Source organism: Hypanus sabinus, chromosome 13 (assembly GCF_030144855.1).
Source record: "Hypanus sabinus isolate sHypSab1 chromosome 13, sHypSab1.hap1, whole genome shotgun sequence".
NCBI lineage: Eukaryota > Metazoa > Chordata > Chondrichthyes > Myliobatiformes > Dasyatidae > Hypanus > Hypanus sabinus.
The window spans coordinates 11,712,332-11,725,275 of NC_082718.1; the positions used below are offsets into that span (position 1 = coordinate 11,712,332).

At 44.7% G+C, this 12,944-nt stretch overlaps 1 protein-coding gene across 1 annotated transcript in view; it reads right to left on the reverse strand.

The window, feature by feature from the left end:
- Positions 1–12,944, reverse strand: part of LOC132403440 (C-type lectin mannose-binding isoform-like) — a 34,463-nt gene that overhangs the window by 13,352 nt on the left and 8,167 nt on the right. The window contains exon 2 of the mRNA XM_059986842.1: positions 1,150–1,220. Within this exon, the coding sequence (XP_059842825.1) occupies positions 1,150–1,204 (55 nt within the window). The 5' untranslated portion in view covers positions 1,205–1,220. The remainder of the gene's footprint in view (positions 1–1,149; positions 1,221–12,944) is intronic.

Sequence of the window (12,944 nt, forward strand, 5' to 3'; positions counted from 1 at the left end):
CATCAAATTTGCAATAATTCAGTTGTGTTTTTATTGACTGAAGGAAAATGATAATCAGGGTAGCAATAGCTGACCTATACATAATTTGAGAATAAAGTTTCTTTGACTTTGACAATGAAGATGTTTGCTGATGATTCTAAAGCTGACATTCTTGTAGACAGGATAGAATAATGATTAGGTTACAGGAAGACATTTGTCGACTGGTCAGGTAGGAACAAAAGTGGAAGTGGAAATCAATCCTCAGAGAATGTGGCCATGCATTTGTTGGGATCTAACAGTACAAGGGTACTTATGGGGAATGGTGGGATAGTAAGCAGTCGGAGCACAAACTTTCAAGACAAGCTCTGCAGAGGGTCAAAAGCCAAAGGGATGGATACAAGTCATTGCTCACAGGATTCATGTGTGAGGGAGAGAAATATTTTCAGCACATAGGCTCTGTATCTTTCTGATTCTCTGCCTTGTCCTACATACTGGCATCTAAACTACAGCCCTCCATATCAATCTTATCCATATACCAATCCAAACTTCTCTAAAATGTTGCAATTGAATCCATTTTTGCCACTGCTGGCAGCTCAGTCCACACGTGTACCCCCTCAGAAATAGTTAACCTTCAGATTTGCCATAAATATTTCAACTTTCACCCTAAACTTCTGACCTCTGGTACTACTCTCACCCACCCCCAGGGTAAAAAGCCTGCATGCACTCACCCCATCTATGGTCGTTATCGTTTGCTATTCTTCTCTGACATTTCCCCTCACTCTCCTGTGCTCCAGGGCCTGATGTCCTAGCCAATTGAACCTATTCCTGTAACTCAGGTCCTCCCAAAGTACAACACCTCACACTTGTCTACCGTAAATCTACCTGCTATTTTTCAGTCTAGTTTCCCAGCTGGTTCAGATCATGCTGCAAGATTTGATAACATTCCTCACTGTCTGCTATGCATCAGTCTTGATATAATCTGATGTCTTTGTCTCCTGATCTCTAGGAGAGTCTCTGACTCATCTTCCATCTCAATAGATCAAAGTTGAATGTCCCAAACAAGACATTTCCTACCATACCCCAACCGGACCCAATGCCCACAAATTCCCATGTCCCACAGTCCCAACACAGATATATATCTCTAAAGTTCCTTGAATCAATGGGCTTTACCTGCCACATCACTGACAAGCAGTGTGGTCACCACCAAAATCCACATCAGCATCATGGTTCTTCCCTCAGACCTGAAACACAAGAAAATAATTCAACATTAGTGTCAGGTTTCTCAGTGAAGGTAGGGATATCCTGCTGCCACTCCCACCTCTCTCTCTCCCAGCTCTCTGTGTCGAATAGATTTTCAATCCTGAGGCAGTCCTATTTATGTGCAGGTCTTAGATATTGGAGGTTTCACGAACCATTGAAATCAAACCCAATTGGCTGGACCCACCTGCATAAAAAATTCTGCAAACCAATCACTGAAAGATCTGAACATGATGATTGGGAAACCACAGGAATGTCTTGTGAGCTTCAAGTGTGACTGTGGAATGTTCCTCTGTAACTGAACACTGAGAAACAGAGGCTGCCTAAAACATTTATGTTCCCATGATGTTTTTCATGAAATCAGATCTCAATAAATATTATAAATAACAACAATTACAATGTAATTTTCAGGTGAATACTTCATCAGCTACAGCTTATGATGAACGCACTCATACATACAATTGTCCTGGTCTTTTTCTCATCCATTTCCCATCGTGGGGGATGATCTTTCTCTGTCACTGACTCTGGAAAGTTTGCAATCCATTTGTAAGGATTGGGTTCAATTTAGAATCATGGTCACTGTCCAAAAAAAGGTTGCAGTGAACTCTACTCAGACGGAGCATGGAAGGATGTGGAGATAATAGATTGCTTGATACTTGATGTTTTTCCAGGGACAGTTCTGGAAGGTGTATGAACTAACCTGATGTGGGAATGAATCCATTGATCTCCAGTGGAGTGAGACTGATGGGCCAAACAGATCTTCCTTTCCCTGGATCTTCTCTTGTTCCCCAATCATGTTCTATCAGTAGATTTCCGATCCTGACAACTCCCTGATCAAAAGTGATTCCTCCTGTCACCTTTGATCACCACTTACCAATTATCTAAGATCTCTACCCTCTAGTTAATGTCCCCACTGCCAAGCAGTAGGCTGTAGGAAGTTATTGATAAATCAGCTGATGATGGTTGTGTCTGAGACACTGACCTAAGCAATTCAGGCAATGATGTTCTAGGCTGGAATACTCTACCAGCCAACTTACATTGAGCGAGTAATAAATCCAACCATTGAAATATTTTCTCCATTATACCCCCTGTTGTAGAATGACCAGGTCTCCTCAGTGCTGCATTCAGTGAAATGCTGCCATATTTTAAATGAGTGACGCTGTGACTTCAGCACTTCACCAGTGGAATCTGGCTGTTTGTTCTGCATTTGGACCATGGCTGTGAAAGGTTTCATCTTCATGAAACTGACAAGAAGAAGGCATTAACAATTTCCTGAGATTTTGTTCAAAAGAACACAAAACTAATCCTTATTCGGAAGAAAAAATGTATAGATGTTGTAAGTCTGATATAAAAAGGCTGCAAATATTGCTCATTATAGAGTATTTGCACAGGAAGACATGGGAAAGTAAAGATAAATATGCACTGTAACTGTAGAACAAGGGTTAAAGGAAAGTTTGTGGATTGTTGATTGGAGAGTAACTGAACAAGTTGAACAAAACTGAAGTGGATGTCAGATTGTGAGAGAAGATTTGCAGAGCAGGTTATTTTTTAACTCATATTCTTCTTTGTTCTACACAGGTCTCTTGTTTTTTCTCTCTCTGTGATAGTTGAGATGTATTAATAAGATCTTGTTGATAAACTAATATTTCCTGTACTATCTAATTGCTGGAAAGTGCAGATAATGCAAAGCTTTAAAATAGTATTGTACATTTTCCTTACATCTGAATGAATTTAATGAACTCCAAGTGAGGTCTCAATGTAACAGTGTAGAATATCGGTGAGACTTCCTTGTTTCTGTTCTCCAAAGTCCAACAATAATTGACCTGCTGCTGTATGACTTCATAATATCTCATTTAACTGACAGATTAAGTTTCTGCATCATTTGAACCAGAATGCCAGAGCTCATTCACACACCATCATTGGCTGGTTCCATTCAGTGCAGCACCTTCTGTTTCGCTATTTCTCCCATCAAACAACCAACTCCTCAATTCCCTACCGTACTCTCCAAGTGTAGCATTTACCAATTCATCTTCAATATAAGCTCGTTCAGGAAATTGTCTGTGACTGCAATATTGACTGTCAGTACATGTCTGATGGATATTGATACACAGGTTTATTGGATAATTTTCAAATAAAGTATAAGAAAATAATAGTTAAAGTGCTGTCTGTCCCAGTGAATCGACACCACTCCAGTACAGTCTTTCAGCTCCACTGACAAACCTCAGTACATTCAATATGCACATGTTTCTGTGTAGTTCACCTCCTTCCATGAACTCATTGTGATCAGTTTGGTTATTTTACACAGGACCTTGCATGGTTGGAATTTATTCATTTCTGACATGAAGGCAGCTCAGTCAATGTGTGAGGTGTGAAGATATGCTGCAGTAGTCAACAAGAGGAGCAAAATGTATTGAAATGTTAAACAAGAAATTGGCAACCACCCTGCAGAGAGTGTAACACAGAGCAGCAAATGCACAGAGGGAGATCTGGAGTCAGTAATAAATTACACAGGTCTGAGCAGGTCTAGATTCAGTGTTATGCGAGGAATTTGTGCAGTTTGGCGGAGTATTGTTGGAAGATGGATGGGAGCATAAGGGTTAGCATAACACTTTACAGTAGGAGTGACCGGGGTTGAATTTCCACCACCGTCTTTAAGGAATTTGTATGTTCTCCCCGTGATAATGCAAGTTTCCTCCAGTTACTACGGATATCTCCCGCAGTCCAAAGTCGTATAGGACCAATCAGCGGCATCAACCAAGCTCTATGCAGAGATATTTCTCGCAGGTCAGCAGCAGTTATTTAAAAAGCTGTCTTCACGGGCATTTGTCCATTCTACGAGGCCTATCAGCAGAATCAACAGACCTCTACGAACTAAATAAAAGTACAGAAGGGATAAGCCAAGTGGCCATTGTCAGAATGGACATTGTTGGAATGGCCATTGTTGACAGTAGGCCAGTGGTAAGAGTAGAAGTGACAGGCTTTGGCTCGGAAGAGGCATCGGCTCTGTATAAAGCATCTGTTAAAGTTTCCTTTTCATCTTCTTTTCTTCTCTTCTTGTCCCATTTAAGTGGCTGTGGTGTGTTCTTCATGCCAGATGTTGGAGAACTGGGAGACCCAAAGTCTCCCAGGAAACTACATCTGCATGAGGTGCATCCAGCTGCAGCTCCTTGAAGACCGTGTTAGGGATCTGGAGCAGCAGCTGGATGACCTTTGGCTTATACGGGAGAGTGAGGATATGACGGATCAAAGTTACAGGGAAGTAGTCACCCCGAAGTTGCAGGAGGCAAGCAGCTGGCTGACTGTCAGGAGAAATGAAAATAGGCAGTGAGAGCAGAGCACCCCTCTGGCCATTCCCCTGAAAAACAAGTATACCAATTTGGATACTTGTGTGAGGGATGACCTCCCGGGAGAATCCCATGCCAACCGTGTTACAGGCACTGAGCATGGGACCATGGTGCACAAGGGAAAGAGGGAGAAGAGCAGAGTGGTAGTGATCAGGGACTCAATAGTGAGGGGAACAGACAGGAGATTCTGTGGATGTGAAGGGGACAACCAGATGGTGTGTTGACCAAAATGTTGATTGCTCATTTCAACGGATGCTGTCCGACCTCTGAGTTCATCCAACTTGTTTGTACGGATGGTGTGTTGCCTCTCAGGTGCCAGGGTCAGGGATGTCTCAGAACGCATCCACAACATTTTGGAGAGGGAGGGTCAGCAGCCAGATGTTTTGGTACATATTGGTACCAATGGCATAGGAAGGAAAAGCAATTAGGTCCTGAAAAGAGAATTTAGTGAGTTGGGTAGAAAGCTGAGAAGCAAGCCCTCCTGGATAATAATTTCTGGATTGCTGCCTGTGCCATGCCCCAGTGAGAGCAGAAAGAGGATGATTGGGCAGATAAATGCATGGCTGAGAAGCTGGTGCAGGGGGCAGGGTTTCAGGTTCTTGAATCACTGGCATCTCTTTTGGGGGAGCGAAGACCTGTTCCAAAGTGATGGGTTGCGCCTGAACCCGAGGGAGACCAATATTCTTGCAGGCACGTTTGATGGGGCTGTTGGTGGGGGGTTTAAAGTAATTTGGCAGAGGGATGGGAACTGGAGTGAAGGGACTCAGGATAGTCCAGATGGTAAAAAAGTAAAGCTAGCATGCAGTCAGACTGTCAGGGAGGACGGGCAGGTGATGGGACTTAGTTGCAGCCACCAGGCTGAGTATCAAATCATTAGTGATACAGAATCAGAAAGGACAGCAAATACAGTACTCAAGGTGCTGTATCTAAGTGTATGGAGTATAAGAAATAAGGTGAATGATCTTGTTGCACTATTACAGATTGGCAGACATGATGCTGTGGCCGTCATGGGAGATTTTAACATGCATGTTAAATGTGAAAATCAGGTTGGTCATAGATCTCAAGAGAGTGAGTTTGTTGAATGCCTAAGTGATAGCTATTTAGAGTAGTTTGTCATTGAGCCTACTAGGGGACCAGCTGTACTGGAATGGGTGTGATGTAATGAACTGGAGGCGATTAGGGAGATTGAGGTAAAAGAACCTTTAGGAACCAGAGATCACAATATGATTATATTCAACTTGAAATATGATAAGGAGAAAGTAATGCCTGATGTAGCAGTATTTCAGTGGAGTAAGGGAAATTACAGCAGTATGAGAGAGGAGTTGGCCAAAGTAAATTGGAAGGAACTGCTGGCAGGGATGTCAGTAGAGCAGCAATGGCATGCACTTCTGGGAAAAGTGAGGAAGGTGCTGGACATGTATATTCTAAAAATAAAGAAATACTCGAATGGTAAAATAGTACAACTGTGGCTGACAAGTGAAGTCAAAGCTATTGTAAAAGCAAAAGAAAAGGCATACAACAAAGCAAAAATTAGATTGGGAAATTTTTAAAAACCTACAGAGAGCAACTAAAATATCATCAGAAGAGAAAGCATAAAATGTGAAAGCAAGGAAGCAAGTAATATCATAGTGGATAGTAAAAGTACTTTTCAAGTATGTTAAGAATAAAAGAGTGGATATAGGACTGCTAGAAAATGAGGCAGGAGAAATAATAATGGGGAGAAGGAGATGGCTGATGAACTTATTGAGTACTTTGCATCAGTCTTCACCGTGGAAGACACGAGCAGCATGCCTGATGTTGTAGTGTGTGAAGGAAGAGAAGTGGGTGCTGTTTCTTTTACAAGAGAGAAGGTACTGAAAAAACTGTAAGACCTGAAGTTACATAAGTCACACGGACCAAATGAATTACATCCGAGGGTTCTGAAAGAGGTTGTGTTAGAGTTTGTGGTGGCATTAGAAATAATCTTTCAAAAATTTTTGGACTCTGGTGTGGTGCCAGAGGACGGGAAAACTGCAAATATCACTCCACTCTTTAAGAAAGGAGGAAGGCAGCAAAAACTAAACTGTAGAATAGTTAGCCTGATCTTAGTAGTTGGGAAGATGTTTGAGTCAATTGTTAAGAATCAGGTGATAGAGTACTTGGTTACACAGGACAAGATAGTACAAAGTCAGTATGGTTTCCTTCAGGGAAAATCCTGCCTGACGAACCTGTTGGAAATCTGTAAGGAGATTACAAGTAGGATAGATAAAGGGGATGCAGTGGATGTTGTATATTTGGACTTTCAGAAGGTCTTTGACAAGGTGCCACACATGAGGCTGCTTACCAAGTTAAGAGCCCATGTTCTTATAGGAAAGTTACTAAAATGGTTAGAGCAAACACAAGGAAATCTGCACAAGGAGGGTTGAAGATGGGAGAAGGGGTCATCGGTGGTGGTAGGAGAGCCCTTGTCAAAGAAGTAAGCTCGGAGACGGAGCTGGCGGAAGAAGAGTTCAGTGTCATGGAATACGCGGAACTCGCTGAGGTGTGGGTGAAAGGGGACAAAGCTGAGGCCCTTACTGAGGTCAGAGCGCTCTGCTTCAGAGAGTTGAAGGTCGGAGGGAATGGTAAAGACCTGGCACGGATGAGAGATGGGATCAGAGGGGGGAGGGAGGCTGGTAGTGTCAGTGGAGAGGGAAGGATTGGGCTGAGAGGAAGATGGTGCCTCTGAGGGCCCAGGAGTTGACGATGGGATCTGAGGGAGAGGGGATTGCAGAGTGGTGGTGGGGGAAGGGGAGACGGGAGTCACAATTGCAGCATGTGAAGACCCGGCCTGGAGTTCAAGGCTGGAGTCGCAGTTGGTGGTTGCGCAATCGCTTTGAATCTGTCCATGGTTGTTGGAACCCGCGTTGATGGTGCTGGAGTCCGGGTTTTGAATATGCCCTGGGTTGCTGGGGCAGCCAATATCGATGGCCGGGGTCGGGGCCATGAAACGAAGTCCATGCTCTGGGGTCTGCAGATGGAAGATCTTCCGATCCTTGCAGGAAGTGATAAAGTCAAAGAAACGGCGATTGCACGCATGGATCCGACAGAGGATGAAGTAACAGACAGGTCCATTGCAAACGGAGAAAAAGGTGTCCCGGAGGTGTGGAAGGGATTGTGATAGGGATGCCAGGTACCTTCTCATGGCAGAAAGTGTCGCCCTCAGAGCTCGATGGGAGAAACAACGGGAGGCAGAGACAATTAAATGTGAGTACCTGGGATCCTCAGAAGGTCCAAGTTGAGAAGCTCGAAAGCAGATCCTGAAGCCAACTGGAGTCAGTTGGCAGTGCAGACACGTTCCAAGGAAGGATATATGGCTGTAATAGTGGGTCTGGGTCAAAATATGATTGAAAAGTTGAAGGGCTGAAGGAATTATAGATGGGGAGCAGTGAGAGAGGGTTTCCCTGAACTCCCGTCAAAGAGAAGATTTAAACTTCTTCAGTTTAGGCATCACTGGCATAGGCTTCGCAGTAGAATTTAAAGAGCAAACACGAGGAAATCTGCAGATGCTGGAAATTCAAACAACAATACACACAAAATGCTGGTGGAGCACAGCAGGCCAGGCCGCATCTATAAGGAGAAGCGCTGTTGATGTTTCAGGCCAAGACCCTTCGTCAGGACTAACCGAAAGGAAAGGTAGTAAGAGATTTGAAAGTAGTGGGGGGAGGGGGAAATGCAAAATGATAGGAGAAGACCGGAGGGGGTAGGATGAAGCTAAGAGCTGGAAAGGTGATTGGTGAAAGTGATACTGAGCTGGAGAAGGGAAAGGATCATGGGATGGGAGGCCTCGGGAGAAAGAAAGGAGGAGGGGGGGACACCAGAGGGAGATGGAGAACAGGCAAACAACTAAATATGTCAGGGATGGGGACTGTTCATGGACAACCCGCTCTGGCCTGCTCTGGATCTCTTTATTACTAATTGCCAACGGGACATCAATGGTCTCGACTTCACCACACCCTGTTCCAATTCCAATCTCACTCCTTCCCACCCTGTCTCTTGCAAAAATGCTATCCCCTTCTCACAATTCCTCCGTCTCTGCCGCATCAGCTCTCAGGATGAGGCTTTTCATTCCAGGACGAAGGAGATGTCTTCCTTTTTTAAACAAAGGGGCTTCCCTTTGTCCACCAACAACTCTGCTCTCAAACGCATCTCTCCCATTTCCCGCACATCTGCCCTCACCCCATCCATCTGCCACCCCTGCTTTGTGTGGTAACAAATTGTATGTGTCCATAATAATATATATTGTGCAGAAACATGAGAACAACCAACCATTCACACTTAAATGTGGCAATGAATCTTGTATGGCAAAGCAATCAGGCTGCTCCAGTCAGGATTGATCATTGTAGGACCCCAGCTACCACAAGAGCACCACAGTGCAGTGAGGGCCAGAGGGACATGTGTGGGAGAAAGGAAGGGCAGATAGAGTGATTATTAGAAGATTCTGGCAAAAAGGTTACTCTAGTACCAGGTTACAGACACATGGAGGTAGTTTTTAATTTGACTTGTTTTGTGACCTCCCAGTTTTGTGGGGATTTTACTAATCATCTTTTACTGGTTAAACAAGTTACTCATGGTGAGTTCAGAACGAAAAGGCAGGGAAGTAAAATGAGCTTGATAGAGTTGTTAGGAGTAGGTATGTCCACAGTCAATACCTTAGGTATTACAGATACACAAATCAGTTCCCTTTGGCAGAAATTGAAGAGGGCCACAAGACAAAATGATGATGATCTGGGACAAACTAGTAGAATAGGGAAACAAGGGGTAGAAGTGGAATTGGGAACTTTCCAGTTCTTGCAGACATTTAAGGACATAATTGAAGAAGTTATTGTTAGAGGGAATAAAGGCACACAAAGGCATGATAAAATGCAGTGCTGCCTGGAATTTGTCTGTAGTTGGAGGGAGCGTGTCTATCTCTAAGCAATACACATGCCTTTGTAATGGAGTTATACAAGTCTGATGATCTTTTGATCATCAGGAAGAATAACGAAATTATTAGCAACTGTTGAAAAGTGTAAAGGGTCATGAGAATAGCACCAAAAGTGGCGCTATTGGTGGGCTGGTTTAAAGTGAACTACATAAATACACTTGGAGTTACCCCTCTTAATTATGATAACATTCTTTTCTCTCCATTCCAAAACACAGAACTAGGCTATCGTAAGGGGGCGTAAGGGGATATTGGTTTGCATCATGGCAGACAAAGCAAAGGAGATGGAACGTAGGTCAACAGGAACCCAAGACTGCTGTATGCCATGATGGGAGGTAGGAATAGATGCAAAGGACTCAAATTTACTGAGGAGGGAGGAATGCTGTTGAGAGGCCAACCAGGTCATTGTGCCATCCAGAATAACATCACCTGGCACTCGTAATGGTTGTCCCTATAATAACTCAGCCGTCAATGACCACTTTTGGAGCAGTTATGAGCTTCAATGGGACCACTGGGTGAAAATTATGCCAACACCCATCCACTGGGGAATTCCTCAAAGCAGCCTTTGAGGATCAGTGAAACTGCCCACACAGACCATTGGACTAGGGATGATATACTGTAATGTGATTTAGCCTAAAACCAAGGTTCGGAGACATCATAGCCCAGAGGTCTGAGATGAGTTGGGGACTGTGGTCAGAGGAAATATCAGATGGGGTGACGAAGTGACCAACCCAGGTGCTGATAAAAGCCTGAGTCACTTCTGCAGCCTTCCTCGATGCCAGTGGGACTGCCCCGGTTACTTGGTTTTCCAGTCCACCAAGGTAAGAATGTGCATGATACCGTGGAAAGTGGAAATAGGACCAACAAGGTCCACATTGACATGGTCAAACTGTCGCTCAGGGAGCTTAAAAGGTGTCAGTGGTGCCTGAAGGTAACGGTTATTTTTTGCGCTCTGATACTCCACACAGGCTGCAGTCTGATTGTGAATGTACTCTCTAAGGCCGTGCCACACAGACAGTAGAGCAACCAGTTTCTGAGAGGCCTTCTGGCCCTGATGCTAGAGGCCAATTTGTGGAGTCAAAAACAGTCCGTCTCCAGTTTGTGGGGCAGGGTCAACCAGTTGAGACATTGAACAGGAGAGAAACGCAGCTTTCTTGAACTTAGTATCAGGCCCATGATGCTGATCAGTACGCCTGGACCTCTGGGTCAGTAGCTCGTTCAGCTGCCATGCCAGCATAGTCAACCCCCATGGGTATGGCCTCAATGGCTTGCCCTGAGAGGCAATCAGCCACAGGATTGTCTTTCCCTTCATATAAGGCGGCACGGCATGGCAGCAGCGGCCTTTCAGACCTGGTATTACATTAATTTAATTTTCTATTTTAAGTTTGATACTGAATTTTTGATTAGGGCACATGGATAACAGAGTGGGTATCTACCATCGCCAGATACTACTACAATACAGAGATCATCCAAAAACAAACCTCCACAAAGATCTGCTGGCTGAATTACGCGACGTCGGCTTGCTGAGGGGAACGGGCCTACAATCCTTGGACTTACCTGATGCTGGGAGCCGGAGATGGAGATGTCGAAAGCGATGTGCGAGGAAGCAGAAGTGAGGCAAATGGGCAGGGGTCCGTGCCAGGCTAAAAGCAAACCCTAGCCGGCCGGCTGTCCCGTCCATTCTGCTCTCCAATGTCCACTCCCTGGACAATAAAATGGACTACATCCGATTCCAACGTAATACTCAGTGGGATTACAGAGTTTCCTACGCGTATGTCTTCACGGAGACATGGCTCACTGATGGAATTTCGGACGCTGCCATCTAACTAGACGGGCTAGCTTTGTTTCATTCAGACGAGATGCAGCTGTCTCCAGTAAGGCTCGCGGTGGCGGTGTGTGTGTTTACTTCAACACAGAATGGTCTAAGAACTCTACTGGTTTCCAGACACTGCTCATCGTTAGTGGAGTTTGTGACAGTTCAATGCAGACCATTTTATTTGCCACGGGAATCCTGTCCTTATATTAGGTGTCTACATTCCCCCCAGTGTTAATGCTAAGGAGGCGCTCTGTGAACTGTACGGGGCTATTAGCAAACTGCAGAACGCACACCCTGAAGGTCTGTTTATTGTCGCCGGTGACTTGAACTACGCGAACCTTAAGTCAGTGCTCCCCAAATTCCATCAGTATGTGGACTTTGCAACGAGGGGGGAGAACGCATTGGACCTGGTTTACACAAACATTCCTGGCGCGTACCGGGCAGAGCCTCGCCCCCACCTCGGATACTCAGACCACATCTCTGTTATGCTAATTCCAGCAGACAGACCGCTTGTTAGGTGCTCCAGACCAGTTCAGAAGCAGGTGAAAACCTGGCCAGCAGGAGCCATCTCTGCTCTTCAAGACTGCTTTAAGCACACTGACTGGTACATGTTCAGGGAGGCTGCAACCGATGGCGACTCTCCCAACTTAGAGGAGTACACAGCATCATTGACCAGCTACATCAGCAAGTGCACTGATGATGTTACTCTGTCCAAGACCATCACTATACGTGCCAACCAGAAGACATGGATGACCGCAGAGGTGCGTGCGCTGCTGAGGTCCTGTGACTCTGCCTTCAGAGCAGGTGACAAGGCAGCTCTGACAACAGCAGGGGCCAAACTGTCCTGAGCCATCAGAGGGGCAAAGCGTCTACATGCCCAGCTAATCCACAGCCACTTCCAGGACAGCGGCGACACACGGCACATGTGGAAGGTGTTACGGATTCAGCAACAATAAATATATGAGTGATGCAGGGTTTTGATAATAAACAAAAACATTTATTAAAAACTGAAAAACAAATCCCCCAAAAGTAAACAAATTACTAATGTAACCGGGAATCAGCTGCTGTGCGGCAGCTTAAACAGTTCTTAAAACAATGTTGCAAAAGTTCAAAATGCTTACAGTCCATTTAAGGGAGAGACATTTTAAGACGATTTAAATTCTCTTTCACGTCGTCTTGCTGTGATTCCCAGTTGAACTACTTTTCCTACAAAGAATTTGCGAAGATGAAAATGAAACGGCTTAAAGGCACTGACCTTTCCTTTACAAAACTGTTCCCAATCCTTTCTGCTATTCACAGGGATTAACACGGGGACAGTCAAGGAATTCCTTCCAAATGAGGATCAAACAAGGTCGAACCTGTTTCACCGTCGAAATCAACTTTCCTCGATCTTTTAATTCCCGAACTCCGATCTTTGCTCTCCACTGATTCTCAACTAGCAGTATTATAAAGAAACTGCTGGCAATGACTTTTCAAACTTTAGGCATAAAATAAAACTCCATCTTTCAACCACACTGTGTCATGATATTAAATCACGCAGTGGCATGAAGTCAACATGGCAAATCCAGCCACGAACTTCCCCTCGTCACAGGGAGGGGTCCTCGTT